The sequence below is a fragment of the Penaeus chinensis genome, chromosome 33 (assembly GCF_019202785.1).
Source record: "Penaeus chinensis breed Huanghai No. 1 chromosome 33, ASM1920278v2, whole genome shotgun sequence".
Classification (NCBI taxonomy): domain Eukaryota; kingdom Metazoa; phylum Arthropoda; class Malacostraca; order Decapoda; family Penaeidae; genus Penaeus; species Penaeus chinensis.
In genome coordinates, this window is record NC_061851.1 from 14,145,709 (window position 1) to 14,160,708 (window position 15,000).

Genomic DNA, 15,000 nt, shown 5'->3' on the forward strand with positions numbered 1-15,000 from the left:
TCTCTCTCTCTCTCTCTCTCTCTCTCTCGCTCTCGCTCTCTCTCCCTCTCCCTCTCTCTCTCTCTCTCTCGCTCTCTCTCGCTCTCTCTCTCTCTCTCTCTCTCTCTCTCTCTCTCTCTCTCTCTCTCTCTCTCTCTCTCTCTCTCTCTCTCTCTCTCTCTCTCTCTCGGATTATGTAATTCCCACCATTCGCTCCCCTCCGGGCCCTCTCGGCTGCCCCATATTTCCGACTCACGACGCCGCCCCATTGAGAGGCTGGTGAAATCATGGCATGGGGACCGCTTAACCACAGATCTCTCCAGTTCCAAATCCATGTTATACCTTCCTCTTCCCCTTTCTCTGGTTCTCTTTTCGTCTCCCCTTTTTTCCCTCCTCCTCCTCGGTCCCAGTGTTCATCCCTCTTTTTTTGTGTTCCTCATTTCTGCTCTAAATCTTTTCTTAAGTCTCTTCTTATCTTTTTTTCTTCTTGATTTGTGTCTCTCGTTCGTTCTTCGTGTCGTATCTTTATTTTCTGCCCTTCTCTTCCTTCCCCTCTTTCATCTTTCTTCCTTATCTTACATTATTCCACCCCCCTCCCCCATCCGTCATCCCTCCCTCTCCTATCCCTCCTTTGTCCTCCCTCCCCCCCATACCCTCCTCTACTATTTCTTCATCCTACCTTCCTATCCCCCCACCCCCCACTCCCGGTCTCTTGTTGCCATGCGCAGCTCCAGCTCTGAAGAGATAAACTCTGGTTGCCATCGATGTCTATTGATCTCTAGCTGTAAATATCCAGGTTATTTTCATGTACATTGCATGTCCGTACAGCGACAGCGTTACTAGCTTACTCGTTGTACTAGAGTTGAGAAGAGTGTATATATTTCCTTTTATTTCTTTGGTATAAAACTTATTCGTGCATAGTTATGATAAGTGTTTAAACCTGATGTTTATCCTCTAAATAACTACTTTCGTTTCCGAGAGGGAGAGAAAGAGAGGGAGAGAAAGAGAAAGAGAGAGGGAGAGAAAGAGAAAGAGAGAGGGAGAGAAAGAGAAAGAGAGAGGGAGAGAAAGAGAGAGAGAGAGGGAGAGAAAGAGAGAGGGAGAAAAAGAGAGGGAGAGAGAGAGAGAGAGAGAGAGAGAGAGAGAGAGAGAGAGAGAGAGAGAGAGAGAGAGAGAGAGAGAGAGAGAGAGAGAGGGGGGGGGAGGGAGGGAGGGAGGGAGGGAGGGAGGTCCCGCGAAATCAAAATAAGGTATCAGTGTAATTTTTCCATGTGAGTAAATTAAGCGATAAGGTAAACTCCGTGTTTACCTTCATTTAGCCGTGTCGCTGCGAGCCATTTGCATCGTATTCAAATCAATACCACTGGGCATTATCATTAATTTCCGGCAAAGGAAAGACTACCTTTTCGAGCGCTTGCAATCAGCGAGGTTGTGAAAATTTCTTGCAATATTCCAAAACACACGTTTGACGCACATTAATGTATCACAACGCCAAGTTTTTATCACCACACAAGCGTCACAATACAACACGCTAGTCTTCCCAGCTTTTTAAACTAAAAAAAAACAACTATTTATTCTTTGCCACAACATGCTGCTTATTAACACCACGCTGCGAAACAACGCCAAACAGCTGCTTGTAATTCCATGCTACAACGCAAAGTTTTAACACCGTGTTACCCTATACAACAACCCCATCATTATCTCGACACCAAGACTCAACACACTGTAAACCCCGCAGACCATTTCACAACACGTCGCCGTAACGTACATAACCACGCCCGTTGATTAACACAACACCGCGGAAAACTCCCCCCCCCCCCAACATCTTAGCCCTTCCCCTTTCCCCTCCTCCTCCTCCTCCTCCTCCTCCTCCTCCTCCTCCTCCTCCTCCTCTCCTCCTCCTCCTCCTCCTCCTCCTCCTCCTCCTCCTCCTCCTCCTCCTCCTCCTCCTCCTCCTCCTCCTCCTCCTCCTCCTCCTCCTCCTCCTCCTCCTCCTCCTCCTCCTCCTCCTCCTCTTCCTCCTCCTCGTCCTCCTCCTCCTCCTCCTCTTCTTCTTCTACCTCGATCCCGAAGCATGTTTCAGAAGTGCCATTTCGTCTTCATTTCTCAACACACTCCTCTGGTCACATCAAGAATTCAGTTTAGAGTGTCACTTTGGTACACAAACAACCCCTTTGCCATTTAATGTTTTCGTACCCGCCTGGTGTTGTAGAAGTTGTTGCATTGTTATTTTTCGTGTGTTTCAAATAGCGGAAGGGGTCTGTGTTCTTTCACTTTTCCATCTCGGAAGTTTTGATAGTCTATGCTATTTATTATTATTATTATTATTATTATTATTATTATTATTATTATTATTTGCATACCGTATTTCGACGTTTCTCAGTCAGGAGCGGTTGTCATTTTAGTGTTTGTTTTCACCCTGGTATATTTGCCACCATAGCGACTGGTTGTAAGTGCTTCTTTGAGTTAACTTTATGACGTGTGGATCATCGATTTCACCTCCAGAACCATGGCTGCTGATTATTGTTGTTGCTATTGTTATTATTATCATTATTATTATTATCACTATTTCTATTAATACTAATGTTAATATTTATATTTTTATTACTACTCTTAGTGCTACTTATACTACTAATTCTAAAACATCTTGTTCTATTTCGACTTCTACTTCAAATGCTAATGCTACTATTACTATGACTGTTACCACTATACTGCTATAAGTATTCACACAAAGTATTCCTGTGCCAAATAAAGCTGTCCCCCCGTGCGGCGAGGTGGGGGGAGGGGGGGAGGGCGATGAATCATCCTTGGAGATCTTGGACGAACACCTTCCAGTGATGACCCGGGGCGGTGTTGCGTGCCCCCGCCTTCTCACTTCCAGCGTTTGCCCTTCACCCTACCCCATACCCCTTACCCCTCTTTGCCTCCTCCCTTCTCTTCTCTTCCCTTCTCTTCTCTTCTTCTCTTCTCTTCTCTTTCCGGAGCGCTCTTCCTCTTTCCTCGTAGTCTCTTTTTCCTCCGGATTTGTCTTCCCCTTCTCCCATCCTTATATCAGTATTCAGTCCTCTTTCCCTCCATTCTTTATTCATTCTGTCCTCCCCCTCTCCCTCCTTTTTTCTTTATCCATCCTATCTACTCCCTTGCTTCTCCCCTACTCCTTCCCTCTTCCCCTTTCATCCATCCCTACCCCAACCCCCTCCTCAATTCCTGCTCCCCTCCCCGCCCTTCCAGCCTTCCCACACACCCCTCCTCCACCCTCCCAGCCCTCCACCAACACCCTCCCCTCCCCTTCCCTCCGGCACTTCTCCCCCCAATCCTCCCCCGCTCCCTCACTCCTCTCCCTCGTCCCCTCACCCCCTTCTCCCTTCCCCCTTCTACTCATCCCTCACACCCCCTCCCCCTTCATAGCCTTCCCCCTCCCCCCCTTCTTCCTCTCCCCTCCCTCCCACAACTCCTCTCTCCCGCCCCCTCCCCCCTTCTCCCTCTCCCTCCCCCTCCCCCCCTTCTCCCTCCCCCTCAACTCCACTCCCTGTCGCTCTCGGCTTCTCTGGCCACATCAAGCCTTTTAGCTGCGCGTGTTTTGTGTTGGCGAATAAGCGCTTCTGATCCCCCTCCCCCTTTTTCATTTGCAATGCAAGGAGGAGGATTAGCTTCTCTTTTTTTTTTTTTAAGTATTTGCCTTAGGGTATGTGTTCTTGGCTTGATTTTTTTTGGTTAGGAGAGATAGGGAAATGAGCAATAGTTTTTGTGATATTACTTTTGTCGTTATTATTATTGCTATTGTTTTTGTTGTCGTTGTTATTGCTTATGGTTTCTATCATAATTATGTTTGATATTATAACAGTTTTTTTTAGAATTAGTGTGTTATTATTATAGTTATTGTTATTATTGTCTTCACTACTTCTCAATATGTTCTCGTTTTTTCAACCTCCTTTCCTTTATTATATTTTTCCACTTGGCTTCCACTGATGAATCGCCGGGCATGTTCTTTCGTGCGCATCCACTTTCACCGATCTCATTAAAGTCTTCCATTTTTTTAATTGTTTAGGAAGTTCTTTTGTTCGCCGCGTCCATTTTTATTTTCTTTCTCTTTATTTGTCGTCTGGTTTGCCCTTTACTCCACCTCGTATTCCTTAGCTCCTCTTCCACCTCTCCTTTCCCTATTTCTTCATTCTACTTCTCTTTGCATTTGTATATTGGTTCCATATCGCATTCCACTTATGCCTTCATTCTTCATTTCATTCCATTTTTGCGAGCTTGCATTACATTCTCTTCTGTTTGTATTGTCTCCCTCGCCTCATTCCCCTGTTCGTAACTCTATCCCACCTCTCATTCCACCATCGTATCTTTATTCCACATATTTATTCCACCATTCCCCTATTTGTTCAAGATTTGTCCCTACTTTCATTCCACGTCTCGCCCTGCTGCCGCTCACGTAGGTCCTGTACTCGTCTACCCCCCCCCCCCCCCCCGCCCAACCCTTTTCTTACCCCCCCCTACCACCCTACCCCATGACGCTAGCGTTCCCAGGTGTGGTGGTGAACTTGGACCCAAAATGTAATCTTCATTGTCACTGACGCTGTGGGGGAGAATGAAGAGAGAGAGAGAGAAGAAAGAGAGAAAGAGACAGACAGACAGACAGACAGACAGACAGACAGACAGACAGACAGAGACAGACTGGGGGAGAGACAGACAGACAGACAGACAGACAAACAGGGAGGCAGGCAGAAAAACAGAGTAAGAAAACATCTTGCATCGTTATAGAGAGAAAATGTAGGGGAAAAAATATCCTCTGAATTATGTCGCTCTCGCTCGCTGACATATTCTTCAAAAGTAGCTGTTTACTCGAGTCAAAATTTCATGGGAGGCAGTATACGTTCGGGGGTGACCTTTTTTTTCTCATCTCCTTTTTTTCTCTTTTTTTTTCTCTTCTTTTTCACATCGTAACGCTTATTGAGTCCGTCGTGACGAAGCAGCTTGGTCGTTTCGTCGAGAGAAAGTCTTCGTTTTACCTTTCTAACGCGAGGCTGCCGGAAAACACACGACACGCACACAGACAGAAATACACTAGGCATACGTAAATGCATGAATACACACGCACGCCCCCATATGGATATAGATACACGCATGGATACACCCACGTATACAGTATAAACGTACACTTGCGCTCCCTCACAGAAACTCATGTGGTATGTACGGGTCTTGGAAGAGGATTTCTAAATAAGTCATAAAGATCCTAATCGTGTTATAGATGGGGAAAGATTATACACTATTTTAGGTAAAATACAAAAGATAAGAATCAATAGCAGCTTTCCTGTAGAAAAAAAAAATGTATAAGTAAAATGAAAGAAATATATAAAAACAAAATGGAAGCGAAAGAGAAGTACGAGAAGAAGAAATAGATAGAAGACAGGTAAGAGTGTAATTCATAAAGCACTTTCGCGGTTTACGAAGACACACAGAGGCAGCCAAGAAGTCGAAAAGGCCAAGACTCTGACCCCCAGGCGAGCAATAGACCCCCCCCCCCACCGACCCTGCCCTTCTCAGTCCCTCTCCCACTCCCCCCCCCCCCCCCCCACCCTTCCCTGCTCTTGTACCTCCCTCTGCCCCGCCCCGTCCCCTTCCATCTGGCCGTCCTTCCCGCTTTCTCTCTCTCTTTTATCTCTTACTCTCCCTTCTTCCCATCAACCATCTCCTCCACACCTTTCTCCTTCCTTCCACCCGCCTCCTCCTTTTCCTCCTCCTCCTTTTCCTCCTCCTCCTCCTCTTCCTCCTCCTCCTCCCCCTCCTCCTCCTTCTCCTCCTCCTCCTCCTCCTCCTCCTCCTCCTCCTCCTCCTCCTCCTCCTCCTCCTCTTCCTCCTCCTCCCCCCCTTCCCACTCCTCCTCCCCCTTCCCACTCCTTCACTCCCTCCTACCGCCGTCATATCGTAGGAAGATGGCCGGAAGTCCTGGGTTGACTGACTTGCTTCTTTCACCTTGAGGATATCCCCCCCCCCCCCTCCTCCTACTTCTCCTCCCTTCCACCTCCTTACCCACCCCTACTCCCCCTTCGTCCCCCCTTCCACCTCCTTACCTCTCCCCTTCCACCCTTCTCGTCCCTCACACATCGCCCTCTCCTCCACCTCCCCCTCTCCTCCCTCCTCCCCTCTCCCCCCCACGGCGTCTGCTTGGGAAAGATGGGAGGGGAGAGGGGGGAGGGAAGGGGAGGGGTAAGAGAAAGAAGGGAGTGGGTGGATAGTGGGGGGGGGGAGTCGAACGCTCTCGGCAAAGGGTAATATCTCTGCGAAGGCGAAAATGGAACTTTTTTTCCCCGACGAATCTCACTTTTTTGAGGTTTGAGTACTTCATTCGTGTTTTTTATTTTTTTTTATTCTTTCTTTCCGTCTTTTTCTCCCCTCACTTTGAAGTTCGCTCACTCGCTCCTGTTGTTGGCTGCTCCTTGAATTCAGTTTGTTTTCTAGAAGTTCTTTCAGCGTCTCCCCCTTCCTGTGTTAGAAGATAAAACATCTCTGTGAAGTCCGGCAAGAAGCATTTGCGATTATGATAGATGTGGAAAGACAAACACACGTGCGCACACACACACGCACGCACGCACGCACGCACGCACGCACGCACGCACGCACGCACGCACGCACGCACACACACACACACACACACACACACACACACACACACACACACACACACACACACACACACACACACACACACACACTCACTTATTCACTCGCAATGTACGTAAGTATTAGGCATGTACTAGTATACGTGTGTCTAAAGTATCCTTTTCGAAAGAGTTTGATCGTTGATAATGTCATTTTAACATCGAAAAAAATACTGAATAATCCAATGATCAATTAAAGCAGCAAGTTTTAGTATTGGATCCATCGTTCCGCAGTGGAATCATTTCCGACAGCGACACGCATTGCGCTGCTCGCTTCATTATCCGTGGATTTATCTCGCGATTGGAACATCAATGGGAACGAAAATGCGCAACTTTTAACATTTAAATTTGAAATGAAACGGCTTTATTTAGCGGGTACAGTACACTGGTTTGGTACAAATCTTTTAGCTCTAGCGTTTAAAGAACTGGGTTTTTTCCCCTTTTTGCACAGTAGTTTGGAAAATTGTTTTTGTGAAGTGTTTCCCTATTTCATCTCTGCCTGTTTCATAAGTAGGCCTACGTAGTTTAAAAGGCATGGCGTTTGTTGTTATTACATGGAGCAAAGACTTGTATTCCTTTATAAAGTTGTCTTCAGTGAAAGATTGGGATATGTGTGTGCTTGTGCGCGCGTGCGTCTTCTGGTATTCTTCGTTTTAGTGATATTCATCTTTTGGGTGTGTTGTTTTTCAGTTTTTCTTTTTTCCTCTTTTTTAAATCGTTGGTTGTCTCGTATCTTGCCTTTGTTCTTATATTCTTTCTTTTCTCTTTTTTTCTTCCCTCTCGTGTTAAAATACCTTGAATATCGTTGTTGTTAGTGACCCGTCGCCTCCACTTCCACCTCCACCACCTCCACCACCCCCACCTCCTCCTCCTCCTCCTCCTCCTCCTCCTTCTCCTCCTCCTCCTCCTCCTCCTCCACTTCACCCCCCCCCCCACCACCACCTTGTCGTCCTCCTATTCTTCCTCAATATCCCATATACTTCCGCCTCCACCATCACGCCCATATTATCGAACCGAGTTGTTAGAGCATGGGATAATTCTATAGAAAATTGGTTAAATTATCTGCCGTTTAGTTGTCGAAATTGAACCAGCCTCCCACGACGGTCTTGGTCACGTGCGCGTGTGCATGTATGTGTTCAGGGGTGGTGTGTGTGTGTGTGTGTGTGTGTGTGTGTGTGTGTGTGTGTGTGTGTGTGTGTGTGTGTGTGTGTGTGTGTGTGTGTGTGTGTTTGTATGAACGTGTGGTGTATTAACGTGCTTGTGTGCATGGGGGGAGGGGGGTATGTACGCGTTCATGAATGTACTCTTTGTGTGGGTTTGTGTATCCTTTCATAGTTACAGAGAATTTTCCTACCGTGCGTGTATTTATATAGTCCTACATATTTGCTTACGTGTATATCCACGCCAATTCCTTCTCCTGTAAACATTGTGATGTCAAAAGGTACACGCACACCGATTCACGATTTCACACACCTCTAAAAGGGACAGGTAGTGTGACTCCTCTGGCCCTGGGAGGAAAGAGGGGTCGTTTGATATGCATTTTATTAGGGTGTGGATAGCGTATAAGGTTATTATTTTGGGGCCTTGGATAGAGGGCGTGGTTTTTTTTTTTTTTATGGGCACTTTTTTTTTTTCCAAAGAGGATCCTGGTGGAAATGGCTTTATTTATGGTTATGGTGTGGTTCTGGATGTGCGTGTGGGAGGATAGGGGGGGGGGGAGGGTGTTTTGCAGAGGGTTGTGGGCTGTGAGGTATTTCAGTTATTATTATTTTTGTCTGTGTGTGGTCATTGGAGATGTGGATAGTTGTTTGACATAGTTTTTTTACGTTTCATTTTTATTTCTGTATATATTTGAACGTTTCATTATTTTTTTTTCAACGGGGGCATTGCCTTTGATTGTGATAATTTTATTAACAATACGAAGGATAATTATATATACCAAGATAATGTGGTTTGTGGGACGAAAATGTGGCATCACGTACGATACAAAGAATTAAATTTGGCACCATTTGAATGAAGGAAGTGAGAGCATAGAAAGCAATGAAAGAAAAAAAATTAGAAACCATGAGATCATCGCTCGAACGCTGTGCTCTGGCCATCACAAAGGAAAGACGAACGAAAACCTTCTCAAAGCGAAGACATTCTCACAAACAAGACTAGTTTATTATCATTATTATTATTAGTAGTAGTAGTAGTATTTGCTACTTGGTTGCGTTTCCTCGCCTGTGAACATCTCTCGCTGTCTTGGCCGCTGTCCTCCCTCGCGCGGCAGAAGTATAAACGAAACGAAAGGCGAGTTTCATAGATTCGACACCTTTTCATCGTTAGCGACGGACGGAGCGCTTGAGCTGTGACTTGCATTTACCCACGCTCCGCTGCGGACGAGGAAGCACTCGCTCGCTCCCAGCTCTTTGCACTCTCCTTCTCCTTTTCTTCTGCTTCTTCCTCTTCTTCTTCTTTTTCTGAGTTTTTTTTTCTTATTTTCCTCCTCCTTCTTCTTCTCTTCTCTTCTCCCCTATTCCTCCTCCTTCTTTTCTTCTTCTTTTCCTCCTCCTCCTCCTCCTCCTCCTCCTCCTCCTCCTTGCATTCCCTCTAGCTTTTCTCTCCATCTTTTTTTCTGCTGTTCATTCTTATCCTCCTGTTTACCCTTTCCTTGCATTCCCTTCCATTATCCACCTTCTCGACTTCATTTTTTTTTTTTTTTAATCCTCGTTTTCCCATCAATTATTCACCTCGGCTTCCTCTTCCTCCTCCTTGCCCCCTTCCCTGCATTCCCCCGGGGCCTCCCATCCATCATTCTCATACTCGACTTTTTTCATTTCCTTCATGTCCCCTTTACTGCATTCTCGCTGGCTTTGTTCGCTTCCATTCTCTTCGTCTTCATTTTCTTTCTTTTCATTCTTTTCTTTATTTTTTTTTCTTTTATCCTCCTACTTTTCCTCCTCCTTTTCCTCCCCCTCCTCTTTTTCTTCTTCTTCTTCTTTTTCTTCTTCTTCTTCTTCTTCTTCTTCTTCTTCTTCTTCTTCTTTGCACCTCACTTCTTCCTTCTCTATCTCCCGTTGTTTCTCTTATTTTATATTTCTTCGTTTCTTCCTATCACTTCTTTTCCATATTAATTCTCCCCTTCTATCCCCCGCTTACTTTTCTATTCTTCCTCCTCCTTTTCCATTTCATTTTTTTTTTTCAACCCTCAATTCAGTCGCGATATTTATTGAGTGGCTTATAAAATTCGTCACCTTAAATAATTTCGTGTTTTGATTAAAAATGTTTTTTGTTTCTACTAACCTTCCTTTTCTCCTTACAGAATATATATTTATAAAAAAATAAAGTGCATTAATGCTGAATCATTGCATTAATGTGATGTGATTCACATCATCACCAAAGAGAGAAATAAAAAAAAATGAAAACAAGTGAACTCATCGTGTGAAGAAGAAAAAATAGAATAGAAAAAAAGAAAAGAAAAGAAAGAAAGGAAAGGAAATTTAAAAGTGATCAACTAGCCCACCCCATTGACCCCCTCCCCCCTCAACCCCCCCATCCTCGTACTCTCCCCCCTTCCCCCCCTTCTACGGCTTTTGTTGTAGCAGCGCCAACCTGTAGCCGTCACGGGTCATTTCCTATCTTTTCTCTCTCTCTCCCTCTCGTTCTCTTCCCCGTCTCCCCTCTCCTCAAAATCCAACCAATGGGCAGCATCAGATAAGAAGGAAATATTTATACTAAAAAGTGCGTTCGCGCGTGTGTAGTCTATATCGTGTGCATATAAATTATTTGTGCGCGCGTTCGCTTGGAGTGAGAAGCGTGTTGCCAGATGCGCGGGAAGATGCGGATGCCCAGCAAGAAACAGTACAACTTGGTGACGAACGATGACTACGACTCGAGGATTCCCTTACACCCGGAGGAAGCCTTCAGCCATGGCATCAAGTTCAACGTCAAGGTAAGGCGCCAACGAGTTTTGTTTTTCCTTTTTTTTTTTTTTAAGCGGGATTTTCTTCTCGCGTTTTCTGTTTCTCGTTTTCTCCTCCCCAATTTCTCTCCCCTTTTCTTTGTCTTCCATTATTATTATCATTTGTTTTGTTTTAGATTTGATGAATATTCTTCTTGAATTGATATTTACGCCAATTACGATACCTTCAAATTGTCAGTAAGGAATGTTTGATTCATTTCCCAGACTCTTGTCGGGAATCACGTGTTGGCAACGTTGCGAATTCGTGACGTCACAGGAAAATGACAATAATGAATAAAAGAACACGCTTTCAATAGCACAAGGAACGACGATCTGCTACGATGACTGTAATAAAGAACGGAAGCTCTGGTGTTCCCAGATACCAATTAGGAGCAGATAAAGGAGACAATAACCTTTTCGCAGGATTTTTACCTTTTTTTTATTAGCGAATTGGATCATAACAGAGCAAGGTTCTGGTGTCGGAAAGTTGGTAGCAGACTGTTGGTGTTTTATTTTTTTTATTATTTATTTTTATTTTCACTTGGGAAAGTTGGTAGCTGGCTGTTTAATCTTCTTTTTTTTCATTTTTTCCCCTGGAGAGATATTAAGCGTTAAATTTTGTGGTATATGTCGTTTTCCCCCCCAAGAGAGAGATTAGTATTTTTTGTTGCTACAATGTTTTATTATTAATTTTATAATATTCCTCTTTGTCCATATAGGTCTCTCTGGCCCAAAGAGGTCATAGAATTTTCTTCTCTTTGCTGTAAATGGGTATTTTATTTATTTGATTCTTCTGTGATTTTTCTGTAGAATCTTCCTGTCTTAGATGAATTATTTACTGGTATTGACAATGTTTGGATGATAAAAGAACGTGTTTGTTTTTAGCCCGTATGCTACTTTTCCTCGTTTGTCTGTCAATAGCGTTCCTTCACGACCTTAGTGTTTTTTTTCGCTTTAAGTCGATATTTTCCGAATTTTAGTCGACAGATGTATAAAACAGAATAGATAAAGGCGTGACGAATAAAAGAGACTCGATCCGCATAGTAAATCGATTTAATTTCAGGATAAAGACAATTTGCATTTGTTTTTTTCGTTCAAGTTGCGCGAAAATACGTGAAATTCAGTTTTTTTTTGTTTGCGAACCTTGTTAGAAGTGCGACTTTTTTCCTTCCTAATGAAATGTAGTGCAGTTACTATTTTTTTTTTTTTGTCGTTTGACCTGACTTATATATATTTTTTCTTATATATATTTCTCTTTCTTGTTCTTGTTCTCGTTCCCTCTTTCTTTCTATGTCTCTCTCTCTCTTTCTCCCTTCCCCTTTCCCTTCCCCCTTCTCTCTCTCGCCCCTTATTCCTTATCTCCTTATCCTCGTCTCGTCAAGTTTCCACGTGTTTACAGGTCTTGTTTGCTTTTCTCACCCCGTTTTCGCGACCGGCGGATTCGCTCTCGGTCACGGCCCTCTGTTTACACGTTTGCGCGGGGGGCGGGGGGGGGGGGGGGTGAGGGGGGTTTTGCTCCCACGCGCAACTCGCCGGTTCTTTGCGTCAACAAACGACCTTCTCTTGGCTGTTGTTGTTGATCTTGGGGATAAGGCTAGGTTTTGTCTTGCCTAGCCTTTATTTATTTATTTTTATGTTATTTTATTATTATTATTATTATTATTATTATTATTATTATTATTATTATTATTGTTATTGTTATTATTTATATATATATATTCTTTTTTAGGGTGAGGAGGAGGGGTCGAGGTTGGCTACAGTTCAGAGTTGTAGATAAATTATGGTTAGAATATATATTTAAATAAGAATACAGGGCAACCAAAGTCTAGGTTACGCGGTAGGCAGTGATTGGGGAAAAGGAGGGGGGGGAGGGCAATGGGGGGGGTTGTGAATGATTGATAATGTAGGGGGGGGGTGATGATGAAAGAAGGGGAAGGGGTAGGAGGGAGGAAGGGAGGGGGGGGTTGTTCATTCATCAGCAAACATGATATCCGGTTGTGACAAGAAAAACAACAACACGAAGTTCAATGTCAGTGAAGAGGGGAGGGGAGGGGGAGGGGAGGAAGGAATGCAAAGGAGAGGAGAACAAGAGAGATAGGGAGGGGTGGGGGAAGAAGAGGAGGGTGAAAGGAATAAGTGAAGAGAGTAAAGAAAACATTGATTAAAGGATAGGAAGAAGAGAAAGGGGGATGGAAGGACGAGGAAAAGAGGGAAGGGAAGAATGAGAGAAAGGAGTAATAATACGAAGAAGAGAGAGAGAGAGAGAGAGAGAGAGAGAGAGAGAGAGAGAGAGAGAGAGAGAGAGAGAGAGAGAGAGAGAGAGAGAGAGAGAGAGAGGAAGCAAAAAAGAGATATGAAATGAGGAAAGAAAGAGATAGGGGAAAGCAAAGATAGAGAGGGGGGGAAGAAAAAGACAAAACCAGGAAGGAAAGAGAAAGAGCAAGAGAACAGGGAGGAGGAGAGAGGAGGAGAAAAAAGACCAATGACGTGGCATATTTCTAGAGTATCTTTTTTTTTACCGTTGACTATATAGCATGCTGTGAATGATAAGAGTGGTAATTATGTAATTGGGTGAGGGTTTGGCTCACGGCACACGAGGATGTATCACTATTCACATGTTCCGGGCCACAGGAAACGTTTGGGGCCGTTCGTTCGTGTGTGTGTGTTGGAGTTTGGGTTCCGTTACTGTATTCTGAGACTGATAAGATCGAAGGATTTATTTTTAAGATATAGATTTTGTTTATATATTTGAGTGTTTGCTCGCTGTGTGTGTGTGTGTGTGTGTGTGTGTGTGTGTGTGTGTGTGTGTGTGTGTGTGTGTGTGTGTGTGTGTGTGTGTATTATACATACATGCACATACATACATACATACATACATATATATACATACATACATACATACATACATACATACATACATACATACATACATACATACATACATACATACATACATACAAACAGTTAACATACATACATACATACATACACACACACACACACACACACACACACACACACACACACACACACACGCGCGCGCGCGCGCGCGCGCGCGCGCGCATATATATATTTATATATATATATATATGTGTGTGTGTATGTGTGTGTGTGTGTGTGTGTGTGTGTCTGTGTGTACGTATATGTATATATATACATATACGTACAAATACCTTTCTCTCTGACCACGCAAGCAGGCACACACATACTCGCGCGCGCGCGCACTACAAACGAATTCCACTTGTCCCTCTGTGGCTTCCATTCTTTTCCGGCAATCAACCTCCAGGCCAGATTCTCTCCTGTTGCGAGAGAGGTAGTACAGACAGGCAACAAACTATTATTCATTTATTTTTCTATTAATTTATGTATTTTATTTTAGGGCGTTTTTTTTCATTTTTGTTCTGGTTCGCATATTTTGTATCGGTTCTATCTGTCGAGAAGGTAATTTATGGTCCGCTTCATCCATCTGCGTCAGTTTGTAGTGTCACGTTAAGCGAGATTCCCAAAGACAGATGTACTCACTCTGCATTCTCTTTTCCCTTTTTGCATGTCATATAAAAACGGTTTGCAGTTACTGTGCCTGCATGACGTGAGGCAACACCAGATGTCCCTTCATTGTGTAAACCATAAACCCGTCAGCGATTTTTTGTAACGACTCCAACATATGTGAGATTAACCGTAACGCCGCCATCTCCGCGGTGTGGTGTTGGAGGCGTAGTGATGGTGGGAGTGTGGTGGCGGAAGCGTAGCGATGGTAGGAGTGTGGTGACGAGACGCACGCCTCCAGGCACCACACTCGGCCACACCAACAACCAGAAGGAGGCAGCGCCCTCTTTCTTCTCGTATTTTTCATTCTCCTTGTTTTAATTCGCTATGAGAATTTAAAGGGGAAGAGGAGCGGGGGAGGAGGGAGGGAGGGAGACCCGACACTCGGTGAACATAACCCACTTGGGCGAAATGTAAACAAAGATATGGCGGGCGTAATACCAGCTCGGCGTGTTTGTTCTGCGAGAGAGTCAACAGCGGAGATATTTAGGATTGGAGGGAGGAGAAGGGGGGGGGGGGGGGAGGTGAGAGATGAGGAGTGAGGATCCGAACTCATAACGTGGAAGATGATACGACTTAGTGACCGAGATGCCGAGGAAGGTATGTGGAATGTGTTCGTTTGACGCGTTTGTTTATATATATCTTTTCTCTTTACTTTTAAATGGGCATACATACCTGTTTGGGTGTTTTATGTTCATTTCCCGCACAAACACACACGCACTCATACATAAACAAACACACATACACACACACACACACACACACACACACACACACACACACACACACACACACACACACACACACACACACACACACACACACACACACACACACACACACACACACACACACACACACAAAGAGCGC

At 44.4% G+C, this 15,000-nt stretch overlaps 1 protein-coding gene across 1 annotated transcript in view; it reads left to right on the forward strand.

The window, feature by feature from the left end:
* Positions 1-15,000, forward strand: part of LOC125043192 (carboxyl-terminal PDZ ligand of neuronal nitric oxide synthase protein-like) — a 306,847-nt gene that overhangs the window by 5,218 nt on the left and 286,629 nt on the right. The window contains exon 2 of the mRNA XM_047639193.1: positions 9,946-10,575. Coding sequence (XP_047495149.1) covers positions 10,450-10,575 — 126 coding nt within the window. The 5' untranslated portion in view covers positions 9,946-10,449. The remainder of the gene's footprint in view (positions 1-9,945; positions 10,576-15,000) is intronic.